Source organism: Cygnus olor, chromosome 5 (genome assembly GCF_009769625.2).
Source record: "Cygnus olor isolate bCygOlo1 chromosome 5, bCygOlo1.pri.v2, whole genome shotgun sequence".
NCBI lineage: Eukaryota > Metazoa > Chordata > Aves > Anseriformes > Anatidae > Cygnus > Cygnus olor.
Window position 1 is genome coordinate 3,301,839 of NC_049173.1, and position 27,669 is coordinate 3,329,507.

At 48.9% G+C, this 27,669-nt stretch overlaps 1 protein-coding gene across 13 annotated transcripts in view; it reads right to left on the minus strand.

Annotated features, from left to right (window-relative positions):
• Window positions 1-3,073: 3,073 nt before the first annotated feature.
• Window positions 3,074-27,669, minus strand: part of TXNDC16 (thioredoxin domain containing 16) — a 43,947-nt gene continuing 19,351 nt past the window's right edge. For 5 of the 13 annotated variants that reach the window (XM_040558508.1, XM_040558504.1, XM_040558505.1 and 2 more), the window contains exons 14-21: window positions 24,991-25,053; window positions 21,573-21,741; window positions 20,779-20,915; window positions 15,275-15,359; window positions 10,539-10,701; window positions 9,788-9,948; window positions 7,990-8,180; window positions 3,074-6,577 (exon numbers count right to left, since the gene is read on the minus strand). In XM_040558508.1, coding sequence (XP_040414442.1) covers window positions 6,288-6,577; window positions 7,990-8,180; window positions 9,788-9,948; window positions 10,539-10,701; window positions 15,275-15,359; window positions 20,779-20,915; window positions 21,573-21,741; window positions 24,991-25,053 — 1,259 coding nt within the window. In that variant the 3' untranslated portion in view covers window positions 3,074-6,287. The remainder of the gene's footprint in view (window positions 6,578-7,989; window positions 8,181-9,787; window positions 9,949-10,538; window positions 10,702-15,274; window positions 15,360-20,778; window positions 20,916-21,572; window positions 21,742-24,990; window positions 25,054-27,669) is intronic. The other 8 variants (XM_040558515.1, XM_040558513.1, XM_040558516.1 and 5 more) reach the window with 4 other exon arrangements.

The window sequence follows — 27,669 nt, forward strand, 5'->3', positions numbered from 1 at the left end:
GCTGCACTCGCTGCTGCCTCCTCCCTGACCCCAGGAGAAGAGCAGGGGACCCGGAGCCCTTGTGGGGTCTGTCCCCAGGGGGTCCTTGGCTGGCCTCGGAGCCCCCCAGGTGCCAGATCCCCTGCGGGCTGGTGCAGGAGAGGGCTGCGAGCTGGCGTTTGCCACTCTCCTCCCTAAGAACCAGCGGGTTGAGCCGCGGTCGGTTGCACCCCGGGGTGTTACCGGAGCTGGTGCCCACGCTCGGCGAGCTGGGTTGGGTTTCTTGGCCCTCCTGGAGAAACCAGCGGTGGCCTGGGGAGAGAAGAGGGGTTTTGAGCGGGGGGGGGAAACGTAGGGCCGTGGGGAGGGTAAGGAGAAGGCTGGGCTGGGGCTCTGCGCACGCCATCGCCGCCAGCAAACCGGAGCCAGATGCCGCGGGTGCCTGCTGCAGGCACGGCTCTGGAGCACGCAGGGGCTTTGCCGGAGGAGCCAGAGCCATTTCCAGCCCCCAGGCGGATGCGTGCAGCGGGGGATCTGCTGCCTCCCGGAGCTTTTCCCCCCTTACGCCCAAAGCAGCACAGACACCAGCCCACGGGGATGCTCGGCCCCAGCCCCCGGGCACTGAAGGATGCTTCTGGGCGTGCTGCCCTGAGCAGGATGTGCTGAGCCCCCCAGCTCGGCGGGGGCTGGCTCCTCGTCACCGCTGGGAGGACTCAGACCCCACTTGCAATAAGTGGCCGAGTGCTGGCCGTGTCCCTCCCCTACCTCCGTGCCCCGGGCTGGGAGCTGCCCTGCGCTGGGAGGCCCATGGATACTGCGCTGGCTTTGCTCCTGAAAACACTTACAGTTATTTTTGGGCCTCGCTAAATATTTGCCTTGGTGTTAGCGCCTGGCCCCGCTCACCCAGAGTCACCCAGAGCACCTCTCGGGGCTCACCCAGCCCTCCGAAGCTCCCATTCCCCAGCAGGGTCACTCCCAGTGAGCCCGGCTGCTGGAGACAAGGCCCCAGGACCTAAAACCCAAAAGGGACCCGAGGAGGTGCCGTCCTGCAGCGCACAGCGAGGCTCTGCCTCCGCTCTCCTCCTGGCAGGGCTGCTCATGGAGCAAAACTGGGCCAGGGCATCGTGGTTTTCAATCCCTTCCCCAGCTCTGCGTGCAAGGAGCTGCCGTGGCTCATCCGTGGCTCCGTCCCCACCACGGGATCTTGTTTTTTTACAGGTGCATGTGCAGAACGAGCCCGGTGAGCCCAGCCCAGGAGCTTGGGCACCAGCCAGCAGAGAGGAACAAGCCCTGGTTTCACGATACAACTATTTGTGTTGCAAGCAAGCCAAGGAGCCTGCGCCCGACGGAGCAAAGGCCCTTCCCCACCTCTTCCCCACCTCTGCTCCGTGCCGGGGAGCTGGCCGTGCCCCTCCGGGCTGGGATGTGAGGACCCTTCCCAGCACGGCCCCGTGGGGAAGCCGCCCGTGTCCCACCACCCGGGGCTGAATCACCGTATTGCAGCCGCTCTTTCAACACCCAGGAGGGATTTGGCAACCCCACGAGCTATTAATAGAGCCGTGCTGTTGTCCAAGGGCCCCGTGCTGCGCCGACGAGTGCGGGAGAGCAAAGTAAACTCCAAGGGAGGTGAAGCACTCAGTTTACCTAAGGAGAGGTCAGGCGAGCAGGGAAATAACCTGTCGAGGAGCAGGAACTGGAGCGGTGCCCTCTCCTCCCTTATCACCTCCTGTCCCCGCGCTGGAACAATGAACAATGAAGGCAGCGACGTGGCGCCGGGGACGTGCCACCTCCACTCCCAGCCCTGCACAACCCTCAGGGCTCCCCCGAGCCGGGCTGATCCAGGGGGAAATTCACCCCGGAGGGGTTCCCACTGGATGGCCCCTTCTGGGTCCTGCTCCTCCAGCTTGGTCTCCCCTTCCTCGGGCTTCACCCCCCGGGCATGGCGGCCACCCTGCGAGGAACCACGGCTTCGGGAGCCGCTCCTACCTGCCCGCAGCTCTCCCCCGACCAGCACCAGGAGCACAGCCGTATTTTTAGCGGTGGAAGTGCCAGGCGGACACGCTGGCAATAAGGAAACCCAGCCCGCCCCACAGCCATCCGTTATCTCTCAGCCCAGCTCCATCCTGCCCCCGCGCCCTCCCTTCCCCAGCCGTACACAACCACGGCTCCTCTGCCATCCCCAGCCGTGCCGACACCACGCCAGCTCCTCCCTTTCTCCCGTCCCCTTCGGCAATGCCAAGGCCACTGGGATCGCAGCCCGGGGTACCGCGATGCTTGGGGTCACCCTTTTAAAACCGGGCATCCCCGACGGGGGCTGCACTCTGCCCCTCGGGACCTGGGTGGTTTGAGAGAGCCTCGGCAGGAGGTGAGCTCAGCCGGTAGCTCTCACCCGGCTGTGGCTCCGTCAGTGCCAGGAGGAAGGCCTGCCGTCCTCCTCCTCTTCCTCCTTCCCCCAGCCCTGCCAGACGCTGCGTCCCCGCGGCACCAGGAACCGCTGAGCGCAAGCACCGCAAGCCAGCCCCCCGGCTCTTGTCCTGGTTCACATCCTGGCAGAGCTGGCAGCTGTCTGCACGCCAGCACGCGTCCTTCCCGTGCCCCATCCTCTCCTGCAAGCCTCCTTCCGCTGGCTTTAACCAGCCTACAGCTGTATTCCTGGTGTGCAGCCACAGGGGAGCCTGGCCACGGAGCGAGGCTTAAAGGGTGGTGTGGGGCACGGGGACAGGGATGGGCTGAGAACTGCTGAGTCCCGGGGCTTGCAAGTGCTTCAGTCTGCCACCCCTCGGCCAAGCCATGCACCAGGGCCCTCCGTAATAGTTACTCTTACATCTCCTTAAACACGGAAAACCCAATGCGTACCCTAAATGATCCCCCAGGCCCTCCAGCAAGCACCCTGCTCCTTCCCAGGTGATGGTGATGGCTCTGCAGGCAGCTCACGGCGCATGGAGCACTTCATATTGTCTGGGACAGAGAGTTAAACTGCTTTGCTCTCAAGCACAACCACATAATCCATTATTTTGTACCATCATTTTGCCTTCTGTTCAGCGATTGACATCTGAACACCCCCTGAAAGACTTCCAAAGAACTGAAGTACTTGGTATGTCCACCTTTGAGTTTTAGTGCTGAAGTACAATCAGAAGAAGGGCGTGATATAAACCCCAAAAGTGTCAATACTTTCCATCAACACAATCTATCAGGAAATCTATCGGCTCATCAGCTCATTGTGCACCTCGCTAGCATCATCTTCGGAGACAGACCTGCGGTTTGCCCAAACAGACACGTTTTAATGTTAAATGGTTGAAAAAGGAGCTGATAGCATCAATGTTCACTGTGATTGTGCTTCTCTTGCCTATCAGCACGTGCCGGGACGCAAAGAAGCTGTAGATATGCACGCCATCCTGCAGCAATCACTGGCTTCCTTCCACTGCTCTGAATTCCTCCTCTCCAGCCTGGTGGGACTCACTCTGTGCCTCGCAGCTGCCCCCGGGACTGCAGAGCTCTTCTTCCTCGGGCTCTCTTCTCACTCCCGTCCATAAACACACACTGGGCTTTGCTGAGCACTTCTTTCCGTGTTGGTCTTTCCCCAGGGCCATCGCTATTAAAAATAACATAATACAGGGCTGCTTCTGCCAGCGAACGGGAGTGCTGGAGGATGCAGACCACAATCAAACTGCTCCCAGTACTCGGAACATTTTCTCCCTGTATGTACGTATCCTGGCACATATATGCCTCGATAGATTGCCTCCACACTCCAAGCGCCTGCTAGCGCTGCACAATGAGAGAGACGTTTTGTATTTAAAGAAACAAACAAACTCGGAGCCAGGCCCATGCAACCCGATGCGGTGCAGGACCCTGACCCACACCCGTGCTTAGGGTCAGCAGCTCCATCAGACGCGGCTGCCGGCCAGCTCGATGCTAGCAGCATGTCCCTTCCCTTCCCCGTGTCACCGCAGGGACCTGCTGGTTTCTTTCGGGGTTCCTGGCACTGCCAACCCCTGCTGGGAGGCTCCGGGTTTAGGGACCCCACTGGCGATGTGGGCGCTGAACCCCGTAGTGCTGCGACTCCCCAGCTCTTAGGCTTGCTACGGCCACTGCCCCCGGCAGCAACCAGGCCCTCAGCCACCCGCACCCCCCGAGGATAGCCAATTCCTGAACCCCCACGGCTTCGATGGCAATTCTCCGGGAAGAATTGAGCAGCACCCTCAAAGGCAGCAATTTTTCCAGCCATAACCGAGATGTGGCACTGACCCCTAGTGACAGGCTCCTGCCCCGACACCGCGTGGCTAAGGTCCGTGATAAAAAAATGACGCGCTGCCAAGAGCAGCGGGGATCCGGGAAGACTCCTCGGATTGCACAAAATCTGCTGAAGTAAGGGATCCTCCTGCTGCAGGCACGCAGAGGCTGAAGGAGCCTTCCTGGAAGCGTGCTTCCATCCTGGGCACGCTGGTCCGGGACGTCAGCCGCTCCACGCACCGCAGCGCTCGCAACCAAGACAAACGCAGAGTGATTGAACTGGAGATAGAGTTTATTTGAGACCGAAGGATAAGCCCAAATATCGTACTTTGCCTGCCCGAAGCGGGAGAGTGATGCCGCAGGAGGGAAAGCAGTCGTGTCACTAGGGGCAGTGCTGGAAATGCCCCCGTACCGCTCGCGGAGCGCGGTGGGACGGCTGCTTACTGCAGAGGAACGACAGGAACTCACGGAGGAGAACTCGCTGACCTCCTCCTTCCCCTGGGAAAGTTCTGCTGCACAGCAGACTCCGTTCTGCATACTGCAGTTTAGTACTTTAAATACATATATTTTGGCTCTGAGCCCGGTCAGTAAGTCCAAAAACGGCCTGCTCCAATTAAGGGCTTCAAGGAGAGCACAAGAGTAATGGCTTATTTCTCGGCATTTCAAAATACTCCCAACCACGTAGGCTGCTTGCAGGACGAGAGAGAGAGACTTCACAATGCTCTCGGTGGTTCCTTAACACCATTCTTCCCCCTCACCAGGAACTTCAGAGCCCTAAGGAGGAAGATCTGACCCTCCTGGCACACCTCGGCAGTGCTGTGGAACAGAGCAGGTTAAAGGCAGTGGGAAGAAGATTGTCGTGGCCATCAGTGGGATTAGACAGAGCTTCCCTCTGATCACACCGCACCTCTCCCCAGATCACACCCCAAGATGTCTCGCAGCATGGAATGACGGACCTTTTGCTGTCTTGAGGAAACAAGCAAGGGCTGGAATGCCACTTCCCCGGGCCCTGAATCTCCCAGTCCTCACCGAAAGGACGTGGAACGGCTCTGTCACACACTGGAACAGCCTCTCCCCAGCACCGCCAGCCTTGCCCCTCATCTCTCTCCCCTCGTTTCTGTACTGCTGGCCTTCCCACACACCTCATTCCTTGCACCGTCCTTGGCTCAGAAGGCACCAACCTCATTGCTGTTACTGAGACCACAGAAAAATAGCAGAGGCTGTAAATAACCCCCTGGGCTTGCAACCAAGAAAATGCCAGTACTGAGAAAAGCCATCGCCCAATCTGCCCACCCTTGGGCTTTGCTGGCAAATATTTGTGCTGGGTACTCACAGCTGCTGTGATGACCCGAGTTCTGGCCTTCATAATAAAGCCACCTTAGCCAGATACTGCTGTTACCCCCGAGGATGAACACTAATGAATTCAGTTCCTGACTCAGGTGTAAACAGCTGTGTGTCAGTTTAAACACTGCAGATTTGGGGTGAGTGGAATGTTTGCCCTCATGGCTCTGCGTAGTTACAGCGCAGACTGAACTGCTTATCGAGGGCAGAGCTCGCCGACAGATCTGCAGAGCCTCTACTGGAACCAAGGGGAGAGAAGTGCTCTTTGTCCTGGAATCACTCACTCTTCCTGCCCAGGGTAACCAGAGCATCTTCGTGAGATATACAGAAACCGTACAGAAGGGCTGTGCTGATTCAACTTTTCTGGCACGATTTGGTGGGGAGGCAAGCGCTCCGCGTGCACGGTGAGCTCACCCTGCCGCTCCGTTAATTATCAGGCGGGCAGAACTCCTCGGCAGCCACCTCCATGCAGCTCTGCTCCCGTGATATTTGCTGTGAAATGCGATGTGGACAGCACCCAGGAGGTTGTACGGACACATTTCTGGTGTGAGAAATACCAGGTTCCACAGAACTACCGACACAGTGCCACGGGGAACTTAAACTGAAACTCAGGGGCTGTTTTATCCCCTCGCCACCAATTTACAGCCAAACTCCCTTCTCTCTCTGTTGCACAGGCTCACCGAGGGCTGAGAAAGTGAGAGAGTTTTTTCTGGGCACTGTCCCACAGCCTTTCACTCTCACAGCTCACTGTGTCTCTTGGCCTGCTTTTCCCTCCCTGCCAGCCTCGGGGCTGTCCCACGCAGGTCCCTCCCGGGGGACTGGACTTTCTCTGCCTTCACCCCAGCTTCCTCAGGCGTTTCCTCTCGCACTGTGGCCGTCTCTTCAGAGCCTTCTGGCTGCTGCTGCTCCTGCCCGTCCCCGTGGCGGTAGGAGGCACGGAGGGTGAATTCGGGCGCTGTGGTGTCCATCATTTGGAGGAAATTGTAAGCAGGAAGAGGTGGTTTCCAGTCTTCCTCAGATAAGGTACCTGAGAAGTGAATGCAGCCGCTTGTTAATGAGTTAAGAGGCTGTGATGTGACCCGCTTTGCAGATATTTCCATTTCAGACCAAGTATAGCTTTTCCGTGCTTCCAGTGAATGCAAAATTAAAGATCTTTTTTAAAAGATCACTTTTATCTCCACGGCTAATACTGACACTCAAATCGAACCGACCGCAGATGCATTAACATTTACTGGAGCTGGCCAAGGGCTCCTCTCCTCAACGGCCTGCTCCTACGTCCTCAGAGCTCCAAACTGTGAAGTTGACAAGCAGCAACACTCTGTGTCTCTCCAGCAGTGGATGGGCCTCAAATAGCTGTGTTAATGAGTGCATTACTGAAATGTCATTAGGCATGGAGGGAGTCTGCTGTCTCTGCAGAGAGGAAGCAGTACCACTAAGTGAGGATGCTCTTTAATTTATGCTTTTAAGGCTGATTGCACAGTTCATAGTGCTTAAAAGCTTGCGAAAGGAGGCTGTGATGGCTGGCACAGCCCTTGGCCATGCTGCCCGACCATCAGCACACCCCTCTGGTACCCTGAAAGCTGAGGGATGGTCCCTAACTGGAGACCTAAATGTGCAGCCTTTAGCAGTGGAGATGGAAAGAGGTGGGGGAGACGGCTGGGTGACAGCGTGGCAGCAGCCCTTACTGGGTCAGCAGTGATGTCTTTGGGTACTGAGGCGTCCTACACACGTCCTACTACACGTCCTACCCATCCAGGCTGGTGCTGGCGTTTGGAAACAATCGCTTTGAAAGGCTCATTTTGAAATTCATCACGGATCAAAATCCCCATTGCCTTTCGGGAGCCTGAAGCAGGCTGTCAGCCAGTTATTCCCACCCCTCCCGTGGCACCCTATGGCTACGTGTAACGCTTTAGGAAGGCACATTTGCCTTTCTTCAAATCTTCAGCAGCTGATCAAGGCGGGAGGGACTCGGTGAAAAGCTTGCCAACCCTTTATGTCCCAAAGACCACAGCAAAACACCAGCTTCCTTATACTCACCTGACCAAAAAAAAATAATGTTGGAAGGTGCCTAAAGAGCAGCTGTTCCTTACCCTGACAACTAGAAGTCAGGAGACTTTTTAATAGCAAGCACTGCTTCAGCAAATCTGTCCTCAGCAAGCGGAGAGCACAGCCAGCTTTGGGGATTATTACAGGGAAGAGATGTCGATTCAGAACTATTCATGCTTGGCTCTGAACATTAAACAGTCCCGAAGCAAACTCGTGAGTATGGGTATTCTGTTCTGGCCGGACTATTTGTACTGCTCCAACTCAACCTAGAATAGCTAGTTTTTCCATCATTAAATTCCAGGACAGACAATTTATTGCACGGAGCATCTTCTCATAAACAGACCAGAGCTAAGAGTGCACACTTAGGAACGTTTCAAACGCTCGTCCACTTACTGCTGGGAATCTCCAGTCCTGCCTTCAGCTTCTCCAGCCAAGACAAGATGTTCGTTTCGGTGACAGACTGCTCTGATGGGAACTTGAACACTTGACCCCCAGCGTGAAGGTTCACCCAGACGACAACAGGCAACGAAGGCACGGTGGCAAAGTATGCCTTCAGGACCCCGTGGCCCACTGGAGTGTTCTTCCTGGTGAGAAGAAGAGATTCGACTCGCTCAGCAGCAGTTTGGCAGCAAACAGAACATGACCAAGAATCAAGGAAGTGCCGAAGCCCTTGGGCCACATCCAGCAAGGCACACAAACACAGTTTTACCTACGGGACAGCTGTAGAAGCTCCCAGCATTATTTATAAGCTCAGTGACTTAAGCAAGCCATTAGGGTCTAACGGGGAGATAGTGGACAGCAGGAGGAGATGCGTGAAGAAATCCTCTAGCAGGAGGAGCAGAGAACCGCTGGGATAAATCCTGTAGGAAGGCGTGAAATTTGCTCCACCAGAAGTTTTGAAGAACAGGTGAGAAAGAAATGACACAGCGGCCCCCACCGTGGTGAGCCCCTGTAGTGCAATTTGGGGGGAGAACTCCCAGCTCCCTGCAGCCTGGCTGCTGTCACCACCCTGCAGGAAAGGGCAGGAGGTAACGCAGAGGGGTGTGCTCACGCAACCCAGTCCCTTGGCAGCAACTGGGCGGTTTCCTACGGTCAGCAGGCAGCGGTGAGGAGTCGGAATGGCAACTTCCCCAAGTACCAGAGAGCCACAAGAGGACATCTGACTGAGACGGAGGGACAGCAAGGACACGAAGATGACGAGGCCTTTAGGCACTATTTTGAGGCTCAGTGGTGCACGGGGTCTGCGCTGGCTCTCACCATGGGAATGAGATCCTCTTTCTAGGACTGTGTTACTCTTTAAAAGCCAATGGTCATATTCTGCCTTCTCATGTGGAAACACTCTTGCCCTTACAAAGGACAGCCTTTTCTTTCTCAGTAAAGGAGAACAGAGGCAGATGCGTAGGTGGGGAAGTTCCAGGGGCTCTCATTTCTTGCGCATTACTGGCAAACAAATCGTCCTCTCTTTGAAAACATGTGCATTTCCCTTTAGCAAAACTTCAGCCCACGCTGCTAGGCACTTCCCAGACTTCAAAGCACGTTATGATTAAGACAGTGAGGTGTCTCTGGGCTTGGGCAAAACAAACAGAGGCTAAAAACTGAAAATGCACACAGGAGGAGAGGATTAAAAAAAAAATCCCTTCTTCTACAACTTTTTATTTCTTAGCTCCTGGATTCATTTTGTTTCTTCAATATTTTTAAGGTTGTCTTATAGGGCTTCTTCTGGGTGTCCCTTCTTCTGGAAACTTTTTTTGTTTTTTCCTATGGTCAGCAATCATTAATTGCCCTACTGTGTTTCCCTCTAATTGCTGATGGAATAATTGCTTTAAGACACTCCAGGAGGGCAAATTTACTTTTTTCTCCCACATGTAAAAAAAAAATACAAATAACTTCAGTGCCAGGGTCAAACTACCATGCTGTATCTTTCAGAACATTTTATTCTACTGACAATTATTTCTGCAATCAATTAAGGTTTTACTAATTTAACTTTTTTGTGCAATTTTGCAGCTGCCCAGAATACATACTGAATCATTGCTAAATGATTTGGCCTCCCAACCCATGATGATTTCAGACCAAATAACCACATTACCAGATAGATAATGTTTTGAGAAATTGCGGACTCATTTTATTTTCTTGCCCCGAAATGCTAAGAGCAATTTAATGGAAAGAAACAAAGAAGTTTCTGCACACTCACAAGTTCAACCAGCAAGGTATAAACGCTTGCTGGGGTATCCCTTTTGCCAGCTTCAGCATTTCCTTGCTTTCCAGCTGACCGACGTCACCATCGCTAAACAAGATGAGGAAGGGCTTCCTGAGCTGCAAGTAGTGAGGCAGATTTTGCACAGTGATTTCTGGCTGCAAGACATCAAAACAAGAAGTTGGGGTTTAGAGGGAGGAGAGAGCAAGACAAAATCGGGCTTTTTGTTCTTACATGAGCGAGGCAGGGGCTAAGCAAGCCTGCAGCGTCCACGTTGAATGCAGGAAGCTCAAAACCAAGTATGGACGATGGGTCTTGGGTGCACTTTGGAAATGTCTAACACCCAGCCCAAGTGTGAAGGAGAAGCGGTGCACTTTGAGATGAAGGGGGGTGAGCAGAGAAGCAAGGCAGGCTCAGCCCAGCTCCACACAGCTTCTGAAACTCATGTGCAAGAGGCAGGGAGCAGGCCCTGCAGGAGGCCAAGCCAAGGCCACAACAGTGGGTCTGGGACTGTGAGCACAAGCCAGCTGAGAGACTCCCAGGTCTCGCCCCATGAGACCACACTCCAAACAACAGATTCTTGTCCAGGCTGTCTGGTCCAAGTCATAAAGCACACATACAAATGTAACTCAGCACGATAGAAATAACGAGCAAACATATTTATTCTGCGCAGCTCCATGCTGTAATCAGAGCTTCTGAAAATGACCGCAATGGAAAAAAAAAAAACACAGTTATTTTTTTTACTTACAAACGTGTCCAGCAATCTGTATCTGATCATCTGCACGATGTCCTGCGCGCTATCTTTGGACAAAGCGATGCCTTCCACACTCCGATCTCCGCTCCTGGCAAGGAGGAGGGCTGGGGGAGATACTGCGTACTTACGGGACCTGAAAAAGTGACTGCAACAAGAACTGGGCACGGGATTTAGCACACACCAAACCTGCTGCACACAGAGCTGGCATCCTCACGGTTAAAAGTGGTGACGGGGAAGTGGTGCTGGAAACCCTGCCGTGCAGACCACCTGCAGGAGGAAAGGGTCCCGAGTTGCCCCTAACTGCCTCCCTGCACGCCACATTTTCCATCGTTCCCTCTCCAAGTCCCTGCACAGTCCCAATGTGAGCCAACAGGAAATAACAGTGAAAAATCCACCACAGTCTAAAGAATTTGCTGGCATTTACCTTTCATTTTCACACCTAAGGTGTGCAAATATCCACGCAGCACTTTACAGCATCTCCCAAGCCATAGCAAACAGAGGCCTGAGACTGCATCTGATGGACACCAGCCTACAGGAACTGGGCTCCACGTGCTGACTTTTGTCTCGGTGGACACGTGCAGTGTTGCTGAAGTCCAGCACTACGTTACAGCAACACGCACAGCCTCTGAACTTGCTCTTAGCAGAGAAACCAGCCCATTCTTTGTTCCCCAATGCTCTTCTGGTAAAAGGGTTCAAGAGTATTTAAAGAAAAGCTGAGCAGGTGGAAAGATCAAAAATAGGAGAAGTCTGGGCAATGAAAGGACACAGACCACACCAAGACGGGTGAGCAATTTTCTGGAAGTTTGAGGAACTTCAGCCCTGAGGGTTCCAGATGTCACTGTCCAAAGGGCGAAACTGAGGAAGTAAACCGCCTCGACTGCTCTGGGGGCTGTCTGTAGTTTATTTTTCGAGGGCTGATGGTAATTTTTCAGAGACTGAGGCACTAAAATTACTGAGGAAGTGAGCCCACGTGAGAGAGGTATAGGAACATTTTGGGCTGTGGAAGTTGTCAGGTAGCAGGAAAAGGATTGTTGTCACTGGAGCAGTTGTCAGGTAGCAGAAAAAAGGATTTCCTTTTCAAAGGTAATCTGCCTTTTCTTTTTTCCATATGAAAAAGGTGCAACACAGATTCATCCTACAGCAGAACAGTAATTTTTAATAAAGGAAAGCTCATAGAAAAGTCACGTTACAACCAATTGCACTCCCCTCTGTGGTTTGCCCAGGCAAATCCAGCTTGGACACTTATTTTAGCATTTCTGAATGGGATAGAGATATGTTCAAATTTGCTTTAAAGATCTCGGTGTTTGTTGTTTTGGGTCACAATGACAAACAAAGTGAAGGTGACTGCAGGCAACACATTTCTATGATGTTCAGCTCAAATGCAGGCCTTTCCTGTTCCCCATCACAGCACTTACTTGTCTGGAAATTTGCCACTGCAAATTTCTAAGGGTCACCCATGATCTGCACTGGTATCTTGATCAAGAGCAGCAGTAACGACCTTGCACCTTCCTGAGACTTTCAAATGTTGTGAATTCCTTGCTACCCCATTCTTGGATTTCTCAGAGCCTTTTCAGTTTCACTGTGGAGTATCCTCTGCTTTGTTAGTCCATTCTGGAAAATCTTTGGTTTTATGGCCATTTCAACACTTTTTTTTTTTTTCCCCATCAGAAACAACCCAGTTTTCTACAGATCATGGAAGCACTGCAATTTCTTAACTCCCATTGTATTTTGACATCAACAAGAAGGCCAGATAGCTCTGGCCTTCTCACAGCCCACCAAAAGCCAGGGCAGTATCTTACACATTCTTCTCTCTTCCAAAAATAGTTGTAAATCCAGTCCTGAGCTACGCTTTCTCCTTTCTGCCTAGGCTCCAAGAGCTCCTCCAGTCAAGTAAGTTATTTCACATCCCTGCTTATGGCTGGGAATCCTTTGGTCTATTATGAAGGTCGCTAACTTTCCTGCCTGTAGTTTTTCACATTAACCTGTATTTGCTGTTGTCTGAGAACGGTAAAACGTTAGACATTCTGGAAGTTTGAACTTCTCAAGCTCCCCCAGGTCTTAAAGTGTCTCTCTGGCTCGACCACTTCTAAAGAGGAGATAAAGACTCTTGTTCCCTATGTCTAAAAGATCAAGTTGTTCAGCTGCCTTTCATAAGGAAGTTTCCTAAATACTGCCAGAAAACCAACAAATTATCCATCCAATCGATAAAGTCTACAAAGCAATCACGTCTTATCTCACTGGTAATATGACCAATACATATCAAGTGGTTGCATTGTTGCTTATGACAGCTTTCTATTTACACAGTAGGGGTATGAGATGGGTAATATGAGCCTTACATTTAAATCAAAAACATCTGCAAACAAATACTTGGCAGGAATCTATGACATCTAAATATGTGAGAAATAAAGAATGACTTCATTCAATGCATTTCTTCCTTAGTGTTTTTTTTATGGTTTTTTTTTTTTCATTTGTTACCAACTGATCAGGTGTTTGCTGAGCAAACAGTTTTGCTGAGACCATTCTTGGTGCATTCTGCATACCTTTTTCTCTGGGAAGAGAGAAATGTGAGCAAGACTCAGCTTTCTGTGACTGGGGAGCCACAAACATTTCCTTCGTGAGAGCCTAGCAAAAAAAAAATAGCTTTTCTTCTTTAAAGAAGGGAAGTGAGCCTGGCTCTTGCATAAGGAATTCCTGTAAGTGTTTACTTTCTACTTACAGTTGAGAAGATGACCATCTACAGTAGCTTCACCCACAAATCACAGCTAAAAACACCTTCCACAGCCAAAATCCAAACTTGGCAGAATTAATATCAATATAAACTGTATTAACTATTCCAACTAAATAGGAGCACACTCCAGGCTGTGGCTGGAGCAGGAGGACGGTGGTATATTCTTGCATGTGTCACTGCTGACAGAACACAGACTTTTTCTATCGGTGTCTTTTTGTTTTTCAAGACCATCCTGCCTTCCATCGCTTTTTTCCTCCTATCAGCTGGGCAGAGATCATTAGGGAAGAAAGAAGAAGATCTTTCAGCTCCTGGGCGCAGGTTTTTCACCCTGATGCTGCTGGCTGTGACTTCAGCACCCGCCATTACCCCAGGGCTGAACAGGCCTAGCAGTGCCTCACTTTTAATACCTGACCACGGTGGGTGCTTTGAGCACGCTTTAGTTAATAGAGACGTACTGCCAACATATATACATTTTTATTTTCCATGCGCATCACAAAAATGTCCATATCTCATCAAACACACGATGCATGTGATGCAGCATACCTGTAAAAAACTAATGAAAATAATTCGCTGCTACATGACTGGCTGTTAAAACCCACACCTGGAAAACAGGGCAAGGACCTTTGGGGATTTTTAACGCTGCCCTGATGGCCAATTCCTGATGGAAATGTGATGTCAGGACAAGTCGAAGATCTCTTCTGGATCTACCTGCATTTATAAGCACTGAAGCATCTCTCACAATCTAATCCAAACAACTTTGCCAGTTGGTGGAGTGAGTATTAATGATACAGCTAAGTGTATTCACTGACACATGCCCATATCCTATTAGCTCCAATTTGGCTTAAAGTTAGGGCCTCAATTTATGCTCTCAGTCGATCAGGAACTGAACAAGAAAGCTTTGCCTTCGCCTTTACCATACTTGCTGGAGGAAGGCTGCTGTATTTTTCCAGCACTTTTCCTCCAGGAAGAGGGTATGCCTGCCCAAAGTCATGCTTGGAAATGGTGGGAATGTCTGGCTCTTGCCAAGGGGAGGGAAATGGGTGGTCACATTTTTCAAGAAAAAAAAAAAAAGTCCACTGCAATATAAACTTTAGAAGTGACAGAGGTGGATTCTTTCCTGGCACTGGCAGTTGCAAACCTCTCGCAGCCAGATGTGAACGTCCACCGGGAAGCTGGATGAGACCAAAGGAGTTTAATCCCTTTTACAGTGCTACAGGCAGGCAGTCTACTGGACACCAAGGCAGCTCGATGGAAAGCCAGCATTTATGTAAGGGCTTTCAAACCATGTTCCAGCACCCAGACACAATCCCCACTCCACCACTAGCCGAGGACTCCTTGGTATAAAGCCTGCCAGCAGTCACAAGTAGCACACTGACTCTCTTTTGGCTGCTAGTGGCAACTGGGGGCAACCACCAGAGCAAAACTTAAATTTACATCTCTGGCTTTGCAGCAACCCTCCTATGCTTCCCTCCCCACCCACCCCAAGTTCAGCATGCACTTTTGCAGCATCAGGAGAGGGAAGAGGGAAAGAGAAAGTGAAGGGAATGCAGAGAGGCAGAAGAATCACAAGTCTTCATTTCTTCTCAATGGAAATAGAAGGGCAGAACTCTTTTTTTCTTTTTTTGCACACTGATCCTAGCTAGAAGGTACCATTTTTGCAGCCTGTTTTTTCCCCATACGTTTGGGCCCTTTTTTATGGGGAACCCAACAAACACAGGGGGGACTGGCAGGGCTGGAGGACTGAAAATACCTATAGTGAGCTGAACAACAGGAAGGGACTGTTCATTACAACGGGGTTAATTAGGTTGCCTCTGGATGGGCTATAAATCAGTGGCAGAATCACAGCCACATGTCCCCTTGGCAGAGTCCTGACCAATCCTGTTACAGAACCAAGTCACTTGTAGCTGTTTGGGGCTGCTGATAAATGCTCAGCTTAGGCAGTAGCTTTTGCTAAATGCAGGCCAGTTTGAATTCTCACCAAAGAAAAAGGCAAACAACTTACAAAGCCAAGGCATCGTCTTCAAAATACATCCCCATTGTCACGTGCCCACTTAAGATGCTTCCTGCCTCTATGAAAGCTTCCTTGGCTGTAAAAAAAGACAAAGATACATAAATAAACAATGGAGAAGTGGCAGCTTCCTTCTGGAAACCAAATCACCGCATCTGCATATATAACACCCTCCCACAGCAAATTGTCAGTTGTGAACAAAAATATGATTAGTGGCTGATGAGAAATGGATGTGCCTCATGGCCACAGGCTACGTGAGGGAGGAGCTGGCAGCAACTGAAAGGATCAGAAGCAAAGAGTTCCTAGTATGAGAACAGTGTCTGCTCTTTAGCCACCAGCACTGAGTTTTCAGGACCTGCACGACAGAGACATTGATGGAAAGTGAAATGCCCTTAAGGACTTAAAGACCGTAAGTGTTCTTAGAAACAGGAGGCCAATTACAAGGCTAAACAGAAATCGCATAAATCTCCGTGACCTTTTGGAAATGACGGATGATGACTGAACGGGAGTAGTGTTAAGTGCCCAGCAGATAAACCAACCTCTTCCAAAGTGTCTTCTGGTCTTATCCAGCTCCTCCCAACAGGAGGGTCTGCTACAGGCATCAAGGGTCAAAAGGCTAACTACCTTGAAGACACAGTGCCTTCTACTGCTTTTTGCAGCTGCAAAGAGCGTGCAGCACCTCTGCTATCACAGTTCAGAGAGCAGTGTCCTAGCACAAATCCACACGCAGAGGCTGCTGGGGTCTGCAACTCGGCTTACACAGACAGTGAGCTCAGGCAGAGGATGAAAAAGTATGGATTGGGACTCCCTTAATCCATCACAGCCGAATCTGTCCACGCTGAGAGATTGAGAGCACAGCCCCAAAAGGAAGCTGGCTCCAGAGCTGTTTTACGCCTTTAAAAAACATCCTCACTTTTAGGCAACTAAAAAACATCCTCAACTTTTAGGCAACTCCATGGAAGAGACAAACTTTGTAAGAATACGCAAGCCATAGTGCGTGAGCTTGTAAAATACCAGCCTAGCAGTTATAGATCAGAGATAAAAATGCTGCTGCCCAAAGTAGCCTGAAAACACAGCACTTTTCAGCTCTCCCACTCTTTGTATACCAGGCAACTGAAGACAACAAAAAAAGGCTCTTTCGACTTAAGGAGAGTGAGAAATCACCTAGAGAAGTTTAGAGAAGTCAGGTTTGCCCAAGAGCTAAGGTTACGATTCAGATACAGCCACATTGCTTCTTGATCCAAATAAAATACCATTCAGATCCTGTTTAGTGTTCCTCATAACATACACCATCGTATCACAACTGGCCAACCCAAGCACTTGGGACCAGTGACTCAGACCTCAATAAACTGAAGCTGGCTCAAACTGGTCACTTTTTGGTTCTTTGCCTCTGGCTTTCCTGCAACACTCAAGGCCGTATTTTCCATTGTGATCCCTTGGAACCACAGGGACTACGAGCTTTCCTTCACACTATTTTCCTTTCCAAATGGAAGCTCAGATCCTAAAAGGAGTGGCTCACTGGGAGCTCAGACATTGCAAAAAACAACGCATGTGTCACGAAGCTTGTGAGACAGGTTGGCCAGTTCATCTCGTGATGTAGAGAAAATACCACGGGATGGGTCTGACACCGGTTTCCAGATTCAGTTTTTCTTTCGTCCCTTGTTTTTATCAGTGCTGAGACAAAAACAAGCCATATGGCCAGCCAATAAGGAATACCGTGAGCTTCAGCAAGAAATCCTTTGGAAACTTGTTGGTGGTCCAGCTTCCGAAGAGAAGGCCATGAAGAAGATTGTGAGCACACCCTGTGCTATAAGGCACTAAGGAACTCAGCCTGACATAGAAGGAGCAGGCTTAAATCCAAACTTCCTCAGGAGAGCACTTCCACAGGCATTTAACTTTAAACACTCTACTTGAGACGTAAGCATGTGCTCAAGTGCTGCCCTGGAGAGGCCCTGGCTGCAGGAATTCTCTCCTAAATCAGGACAACATTCAGCACAATCCAGGCTTGCTTATTTCATCAGGCTCATTTGCACCGCGACCTTTCCTCCCCATCAAATTCCACTTCGCACTTCTCTCCTAGCACGCTTCCAAATTTTTCAGCGTTTTGGGGGCTATCTGTGACATATCCAGAGTTACACACAGCTCACAGCAACATTCTTAGTTCTGTGCAAGAAACCCCTAAATTCACGCAGTTCCACTACAGATACAAAGTGCTTCCAAATAAGCTATTTAAGTAATTCCTAGAAAACCAATCCCCCTGAGAACACTGTTTTATTTCCCCGCAGAACTGGTCACTCACTGCAGCATGTGCCTCGAGCTGGAATCCCAGCTGCCTTTTATGACAGCTCCCATGAATTGCACAAGCACAGCTTCAAAGCGGGATTTTGGAACGACAAGAAAGAAAACTGCTGGACGAAGAGTCTATAGTTCCTGCAGCTTTCAGAGGCAGGATCTGAGTCCCTCATTCCTGTAGCAACAGCAAAAGGCATGTCATGAAATCACGCTCTCCAGCAGTACTTACAGCATCTTTGTGTGGCTTCTTCCAGCCCAAGGCGCCACCCAGCTGGCTTGTAAATTAAAATACTGCTGAAAATTTTCACTACAATAGGAGAAAAGTTCCATGAGCATGGAAAAGTTACATACCTAAGAGTACGCATTAGTAGGTAAACAGTGTCAAGCACACGGCATGGTAAAGACAGGGGTCTCAAACCAAGCATGAGAGAACTTACTGCTAACTGCAGACTTCCAGAAAACTCCAGTTGTTTTAACTGGAGAATGTTTTATTCTCCTGAAAACTATTTGACTGTAGATTACATAGTGTGTATTTTGATTTGTACTGAGTGAAAGTTTGAAGCTGCTTCAGCTAAGCTGCTTTTCTACTTTTGCTGCTGTTAATTGTGTCTGACTGCTTCTGCTGAGTGACAAAGGATGGTTTAGACAACGCAAGATCTCAAATAGTGAATCAGGATCAATCATTCACCATTTCTACTAACACGATACCCAGCAGCCAACAAAACGCTTGTGCACCAGTTACCAGAGAACAGGAAATACACAGCCATGCATAAAATCCTCCAAGGACTAACGTCACTGCCATGGCATACTCTAGATACCAAGTAAAGATTCAGATTATGCCACCAGCAGCTATTAGATACAAAGCAAGGGGGAGATTTCTAGACTAAGGAAGACCTTAAATTGCTGATTATTAGAGGCAGGTTCCATGTTGCCAGGGAAAGAAATCCTTCTGAATGTGTCTTATATCCTTTTCCTTAATGTCTACTATGGCCATGCTGGAGACAAGACAAGGGTCATGCTGGTCCTTTCTTTGTTCTGCCCACGCATAAGTGGGATCACGAGTTTCTGTTTAAGCGAGCAGTCTGCGCACAAAGCCCCAGGCATAATCAAAATGCGCAGCAGAAATCAAAAGCAGCCTACCTGTTTCCAAAGTGCTGGAGGACACACAGAGGACAATCAGCTAATGTTTATTGCTTGGTTTACACTGATGCTGGCAAGCCCTACGATGTTACCAGAGCTGCACGGAACACAGGTGTATTTTTAAACAATTGCTGCACATTTTAGGACACTGTTTTGCTTCCAAGTACGCTTCTGAGTAGCAAACAAGCTCCTCTCCTACAAGTTCCTCTAGTTTCCAGGAAAACGCTCGTTCATTGCCCTAGCAATACTGTGTACCTCTTTGTAATAAATTTTCATTATGATTTTTCTGACAAACCTCTTTTAGCTTAGACCCACTTAATGGTTTCTTAATATAGTTCTCACATTAAGTGCTGGAAAAAGAACAGGGCTTTATTTAACTGGACATCCCGTTGCTCTGTTTCAGTTAACCAGAGAGGACAATGACATGGCACGTTGCTGGTTCAGGTAAGAGCAGGAATTCTTGCCATGAGAAAATAATTGGAAATTCCAGAGAAGTCTGCGGGCTGATAAGGACAGCTATGTGGTTTCCCTGACTCCAGGCCTGGGTTTGGTGCCAGAACCACTGGCTCCGGTTTTCTGTTCCCTCAGATTATTCTGCGTGACACTCAAATCTCCCTCAGGTTACACACCGCCAAAGCATCGCGTATTTCATCTCCCCTGGCATCTGTGGCTGAGTTACCCAGACTGCGGATGCCATTCCAGATTGCAGATGGAGCATGCCCTAAGGGAACAGGCAATCTTGCAGGCTCCACACAGAGCTGTCTGGAAACCTCCAAGACTCTTGTTTCCACAGACAGAGCAGGTCTAGAAGGAAATGAACTTCTTCTGTTCAGGAAACAGCCTCAGCTCACAAGTCCAGCTGGATCCAAGCAGGTTCCCTGCAGAGAACCTGCCCCCGTACTATCTGAGATCCTGTCATCCGGGCTAATGCAGGCTCCATTACTAGAAAGAGTGGAACATGTGGGATACAGGGAAGATTCTGGAGCTCAATTGATGAAAACTAGGAAAAAATAGTCTAAAGATTTTTTGAGATCAACGAGATTTTCTCCTATATTTAACAGACTTAGATACAGGCCCTCCAGAAGAAGCAAGGCACATTAGCTGGCTCTGTGAGCACAGCCCAGATGTTTTCTGGTTGGTTCCTGACATTTTATTTTGTTCTTACCTCTGAGCATATTAGATTCCCATGGACTTCCTCATGCAAGAAAGTAGTTTTATTTGCATTTAACATGTTTACAGGCACAATGAAGCTTCAAAATGAAAAATACTCTGAAATTTTGATTTTCACCAATATCAGAAAAAATCTCCCTTTTTTACTGCAGTAACTCCCAGAGTTAGCCGGTATTGTGTTTTTTTTTTTTTTTTTAAGATTTCAGATTGTGTGTTGGTTGGAAGGACTGGAACTTCCACATTTGCATGAGGAGCAAGATGACTGTTGATCCAATAGTGGAAAGGGATTTCTTTACAAAACAGTATGCTGTGACATGTTGTGTGTGGAGTACTGATGGATCTGGGCTTGTTCAGTCAGAGGCTGCGAGGAGATTTGATAGCAGCCTACAACTACTTTGAAGGGGGCTTATGAAGAGGACAGAGACAAACTCTTCATGGTAAGTAAGGGGCAGGAGATAGAACAGGGACAATAGGCACAAATTGTGGCTTGGTAATTGGTTCAGATTGGACATTTGCACAAAATTCTTTGTATAGATGGTCATGCAGCCCTGGGTCACCCAAGAAATTGGTTTTTTGTACTTTCTAAGCACAATGTCTCCAATACCTGTCAGGGTTATCAGATGCTACCACAGTGGGTATAATAAAAATGTCCACAGTTGCTAGCTAACTGCTGAATGTCCTTTGAGTCGGGGTTCAAACCTTAGGTCCCACATGTGGAACTACCTGAAATCTACTTGCAAAAGGTAAGAAAGGTGGTGCCAGGCAGGCTTTGATGTGAGCAAACACGGTTGGTCACTTAGAGGAAACAAAACACAGAGGAACTTCCAAGCATCTGGAATCAACCATCTCCAGTCAGGAATTAAATTGAGTGCTTAACCCATAAATACCACACTAACCTTTACTCATGGCTGTGCTAAATACTCCTAGAACTGAAGCGTGGTGATAGGACGACAGCTCAGTTGGAAGCTCTCCTCTTAAGTACCCTTCTGCTTCATCAACCGTCATCAGCTTCAGAGGGCAGGAAACTCGGCTCCTATGGAAAGGAAGAGAACCAACACGGGCTGCCTTCTTCTTCACTTTTGGGATGAAGAGACAAAAGGGCAACCTAAATCCTCGTAACAACAGTGCCCCGACCCAACCTGACAACCATTACACCTCACCATAGACAAAAATCAGTTACCTCTGGGAAGGAATGGCAATGCCTAGTCACTGAAAGGTACTGGAAGTGGTTACGGGGAAAACAATAGCCCTAAGCCAAACTGGCTTTTCTGAGATCTTTTCTGTACATGGGACAGGCTGACACCCCTCAGCTAAACTGCAGAGATCTCTTGGTTTAGGGTAATGGGTTGGCTCTGCCTCCAATAAAACCACAGTGGGCTTTGCCACCAACATCATCACCTTAGGTCCACACCCAAAGGGTTTTCCTGGACTGAGACCCACGTTAAAAATAACAGAATGAATTCCAGAGAGGGACGGTGACAACAGATGGATATACTGTTCAAGAATAGATGTTTTTGACAAAAAAAAAAAAAGCACAGAAAGTTCTTAAGCTGATTTCTAAATCAGGTCTACCACCAGATCCGACATTATTTTTCCAGAAAGGCATTCCATGACATAGGCCATAAAGTATCCAGATCATCTAGTAGATGTGCCAGTCCTACCGTGTGGGGACCCATTAACAGGCACTTACAACATGATGAAGCTGGTCAGTTCTTCAGTTCCCAACATGCCATTGTACATTAACGGTTGCTCTCCCCTCTTGTAAATCTTTATGGTAGGAAACTGGGTGACATTCTCTGTCGTGCAAACACCAGGCCAGTCCCAGCAGTTTACCCGAGAGAGCAAAACCCCCTGAACTCCTGGAATAGAAAACAAATACATTATAAATAGTATCCAAAAAAAAAAAAAAAGAGTGAAATGATTGAAAAAGGGAGCTTCTTTGGATATTATTGCATAGATTTGTTTCAATACTGCTAGAACTTCTGTTTACTTTGGTGTGCATCCTACAGGGCTGGATCCTAACACAAGGTATGCACATGGTGCAAGTCCAGGTGGGCTGCCACTGACAAGTTGCTAGAACATTCCCAGAGTCAAAAGCTGCTTTGTGTGGGCAGGATGTCAAAATCCAGTCCCAAAATAAACAATCCCTTTGAGTCTAGGCTATCTCCTTCTTGAAACCATTCATGGATATGCATTACAGCTTCGAATATAACAGTAACTATTTCTAGCCTGTGTTAAATATCCCAGCAGGTGTAAACTGATTTAAACAATAGACCACGGGGAGAACAAACTCAGGGAAGTGGTAGGTTACACTTCTCAGAAAGAAATTCCCAGAGACATTCACATCTGGCTGCAATGAAACCCTGGGGCAAACACCCAGGAGCATATAAGGCAGTAAGGAAAGGTGCTGGAAATACTTTAGGAATGAGGCCAAGACAAAGAAACCATGCAGGCCCTTGCTTACAGGAAAGAGGGAAGAAAAAGCTTGGCATGGAGGGAGGTGATGTATCCTGCACCTGGAGGGCAACACTCCCAGGCACCAAGACATACTGGGGGCCACCCAGCTAGAAGGCAGCTCTGCAGAAAAGGACCCAGGGGTCCCAGCGAACAAGTTGAATGTGAACAGCACTATGCCCCTGCTGCTAAGACTAATGGTTTTTTGGACTGTATTAGGCAAAGTACTGTCAGCAGGTCAAGAGAAGTGGTGCTCCCCCTCTACCCAGCAGTGTTGAGGCCGCACTTGGAGTGCTGGGTCCAGTTCTGGGCCCCCCAGTACAAGAGAGACCTGGGTATGTTGGGAAGAGTCCACCAAAGGGGCATAAAAATGATGAAGGAATTGGAGCATCTCTCTTATGAGAAAAGGTTGAGAAAGCTGGGACTGTTCAGCCTGGAAAAGAGGAGGCTCGGGGCGATCTCCACAATGTCTATACATACCTGATGGGAGGGTGCAAAGAGGACAGAGCCAGGCTCCTTTCAGTGGTGCCCAGGGCCAGGGCAAGAGGCAATGGGCACAAACTGGAGCACGGAAGGTTCCCTTTGAACATCAGGAAGCACTTCTTTACCTTGTGAGTGACTGAGCAATAGAACAGGTTGCCCAAGGAAGGTTGTAGACTCTCCCTCCTTGGAGATCTTCACAAGCCACCTGAACGTGGTCCTGGGCAGCCTGCTCTGGGTGGCCCTGCTGGAGCAGGGGTTGGGTCAGATAGATCCAGGGGACCCTGCCAACCTCAACCAGTCTGTCATTCTGTCATTCTAGGCTTTTTCACTTAACATGGTGCCCAGTAATGAAAAGTGTCTGTTTTACCTAAAACCTGGTGCTAAATACACAAAGAGCAGTTAAAGGTCATATAAACAAAATAAATGTAATTCAGTCTGGCAGTCTGATGGCATTCACCCTCTTGTACCTATGCAAGTTGCTCATCTCCAAGCCATTAGCAGGTACTTTTAGGGCCTTAAGAAAGAGACCCAGGCCTCTCAAGTAAGGAAGTGGGAAAGGAAGAGCTCTTGGGAATTACAGAGCAGTCGGTCCAATTTTGATTCCAGGGACAAGTAATAAAAAAGTTTTTTATGGGCCACACCGAAGTGATAAACTCAAGGGGTTCATAAACAGTGAAACAAATGAATGTTGGTTTCCTGCATACTTTCCAGGAGCCCAAGACAGTGCATGTAACTTCAGCATGCCTTTATCAGCCTTCCTTTCATCTGCAGGCTGGGTGAAAACCAGCACAGGCTGCTGCTAGTCCACTGCTAAGCATGTGCTGACCGGCTGGCAGGTGAACTGTCACTGGCTTCACTAGCCACCACCTCTTGGCTGTCGGCCTTGCCTAACCTGTCTCTTATTTAAATGCAGGCTTGACCAATGACAGCAGGGTTGTGTACAGTCCTCAGGCCATACATTGTCCATGCCCATTGCAGGAATTCAGTATCTCGGAGATCTTTATGCCTTTGGTAAATTTGTTTGAACAAGATTCAACAGTTACATGGGAAAGATGGGATGAAACGTTGAGGCAAGTACACACAGATTATCACAAAGTGTTCTGTCCTTCAGAAACCAGGGTAAGGGCAGATGATGACGATTTCTCAAGAGTACAGTAGATTAAAACAGCCAAGCTTTCTTCTCTGTCCTTTCTGGGTTAGATTCTGATCACTATTTTTACTAAAAGCCTGACAGAATAAAGCACAGACATCCAATCTTCAGATGATCCCAAGCTCAGAGGGGCAGAAAGAGATCTGAAGTCTAAATAAAAGCAATATTCTTTAATGAGAAACAGGATGCACAGATATCATCAGTGCTGTGGATAAGGGCAAAGCTCATTCTGGGACGAACTCTCAACAGCATTTGCAAGACATGGGAGGAAAATGATGTTCTTCTATTTTGTCCTGGTAAGACCTTTGCAGAGCCCATCAAGCCTTCGTGCAGGTTGGGAAAAACGTTTTTTGAAAGATGCAAGCAGGTGAAACAAAATCTGGGGAAGAAAGAAGTTTGGAAGATGTCCCCTGAGGAGAAGGTGTGTTTCTTTCAGTCAAAATCTTGCTAGAAGAAGGAAACAATAAAATCCAACAACATGCAAAATCTGTTCCAGAGGTGACAGTGAAATCACTCTCTATTGCCAGCTGGTAAAGGACAAGCAGCAGTCCATTCGCAGGCAGGGAGGTTTGACCAAGTATTAAAATAAGCTTCTGAGAAACAAGCATAACTGAGTCTTAGCCAGAATAGCTATGGAAGGGTTTTAGTCACAGGCTCACAGACATTTATTTGCCAGGGATTGGCAAGGCACCCCAAAGACAAGGGTAAAGGCACAGGTGACCTTTGCATGTTTTCCCATCCCATATCCCTCTGTCCTTGAGATCCCACTGGACCATTTTACACAGCCTTTATTTTAGGTTCTGCTTTGCAGCTCTTTCACGTGAGTTCACTGCTGTTCTGCCTTGTGTCAAATGTATGTGCAGAAGAAGCAAGTAGCGGCACTAATCTAAGGGTCTGCAATTCCACTCAGACAGTCCAGAGTTGTCAAAATACTCCAAGAGAGCAAAAATGGTTTGTGTCATTCTCCAGGCTGTGTAATAACATCTCATATTGAAAGCCTGCCCCTGGATTTATTTCACACCTCTGATCCGGTATGGCTGGTTCTCATCATCTGTTACCACATAATCTTGTGTCTTGCCCAACTCTGAAACAAATGACATGGAAACAAGGTTTTGATGTCTTGTTAAAACTGAGCTGCAAGGCTGCTCTAAATATCCACAAAATGTGAGTTTAAGTATTTGGATACCACCCTGGGGGATTATGTACCAAAAGCGACCAAGATCTCCAAGGAAGCCCTGGTTGGCCTGAGGAACACTTTGTACAGGATGATCACTCTACCATCCCAAGCTGCACCATGTTACTAATTACTGAACACAAAGCAGTTTCAGGAGTTGAGTCAGCAAAAGTTGTCACTTGTGGTCACTGTTGAGCTGCTGGATGGGAAGAAAGTTGAAAGAGAAATATAAGATCCTTCTGTTCTGTGATTTTAGGTGCTACTAAAACTGGCAATAGAGAGAAACTCTGTCCTAGGGGTCTTCTAAAACCAGAACAAGACAAATCATTGAAGGCTACAGGGAACCCTGCAGGTTATGCAAGGAAAATCAAGAATCCTTTAAGCAGCTAATCCTTTGGAGGGCAGGACTGGCATTACCAACAGCTCACGTGGCGAGCTGGCCCAAAGGTTACGAGATGAAAAAGAAATGTTATGTGTGAAGTGCTGCACTTCAAGAGGAGGAATCCAGCACAGAATGGGAAATGACCACCTGGACAGCATCACTGCAGGAAAGCATATGAGGGAATCTCACAGACCATCAGCTGTTGTGTTACAAATGCAATGTGTGTGATAACAGAAAGCTGTATGGTGTTCTGGCAGACCCAGGGCGAGAGGGACCCTCTCAGGCTACCCCACAGCTTTGGGTATAGAAGCAGAGTCAGAATAACTAGGCCCTTATTGCCTTCCCATCCTCTCCACAACACAGAAAGTCTAACTGAACCCTTATGTCAAGGTACAGACAGTGTTTCCAAACTCTCCACCATACTACACTATGAGACAAGCAGGCAGCAGCCAGCCACAAGTTGCCTGAGTGTTACGATTTCTCTCTAAGTAGCTCACAGATAATACACACAATCTGGCAACTTTCCTCCAGTCCTCTTTATTGCCAGCTACTGCAGAGACTTCCACATCCCCCAGTACCACAGGGGATCTGGTTTCTACTCATTCCTTCCCTCATTTCATATACTGACGTTTCCTCCATGTTAGACTTTTCCAGCCTGGGGGCCTAGCTCCATAATGGACTCCTAAATCCTTGCTTCAGATCCAGGTTCCATGAAGAGAGAGTGTCCAAAGGAGGGCTACAAAGATGGTGAAGGGTCTGGAGGACAAGACGTATGAGGAGCGGCTGAGGTCCCTTGGTTTGTTCAGCCCAGAGCAGAGCAGGCCGAGGGGAGGCCTCATGGCGGCCTGCAGCTCCCTCATGAGGGGAGCGGAGGGGCAGGCGCTGAGCTCTGCTCTCTGGGGACATGACAGGACCCGAGGGAATGGCATGGAGCTGGGACAGGGGAGGGTCAGGCTGGGGGTTAGGGAAAGGTTCTGCACCCAGAGGTGGTCGGGCACTGGGACAGGCTCCCCAGGGCAGTGGGCATCGAGCTGCCAGAGTTCAAGAAGCATTTGGACACCGCTCTCAGACATAGGGTTTGCTTTTCGGGTGGTCCTGTGTGGAGCCAGGAGTTGGACGTGATGATTCTCATGGGTCCCTTCCAACTCAGGATATTCTGTGGTTCTATGAATACGTGCTGCATGATTCTGCTTTGTTATGCTGCTAGGTTATGTTCACACCTTTGAACTACAACTTCAGACCCCTATCTTTGAAAGTCATTGGTCAAGAAGACTCCATGAGCACAGAAAAGGGAAACAGAATTGTTTTTCAGCTCAGTTTTTCATTATATTCCTCTTCCTTCATATTGGTTTCTCCCATCTTGGACTTTTCAAAACAGTCCACTGACACACCTAAGAAATGCAATGACACTGTCTCACCTTCACAACCTCTCTTCCTGTCCTAGGGGTGCTGCTTCCATAAATTCACATCTTATATAAGAAAACAAGAGCTGCAGTTAGCCCCCACGGCAGAGAGAACCTCATGCTCTTACTGCAAGAGCAGAAGACGTGCTCTGCTCAGCAAGACCAAGACGATTCTCTTGATCTCCTGTTAGACTGCATCTCTTAACAAAGGGAAACCACTTTGGGGGGCCACTTAAACTTCATCTGGTGATGATATGCTGCTGATCATGTGTTACTGGGTGATTCATGGGGTTATCCCAGTTTCTAGCCTCCTCCATTCTCTTGTGCTATATCTCATATGGCCTATTCTCACTGCCATTTTGCGCGGAAAGTTGGCATCGAGTGGGACCTGTAATGCATCTCCAAACGTGCTTTTAGCATGTGTGACTCATGCCTCAGACAGCAAACCTTGGCTTCTGAACACTTAGGAAGTTAGCTCCACCTCAAACGGCAGACACAGGAATACCAGCACTTTTGGGGGAGCTGACAGACTGCACCAAAGACATAATCCATGTTTTAAGTCTGGCATAGCTCAAGCTCTTCTTCCTGATCCAGACTTCTGCCCCTTGCACTGGTTTACTTTCCCAGCTACCTTGCCCAGCCCTGCTTCACTCAGTTCCTACTGCCAAGCCTTGCTCTGGATCCCCTGACAATAACTCCTACTTGGGAGTTCACAGATTCACTGATTTTCATCTGGAAACT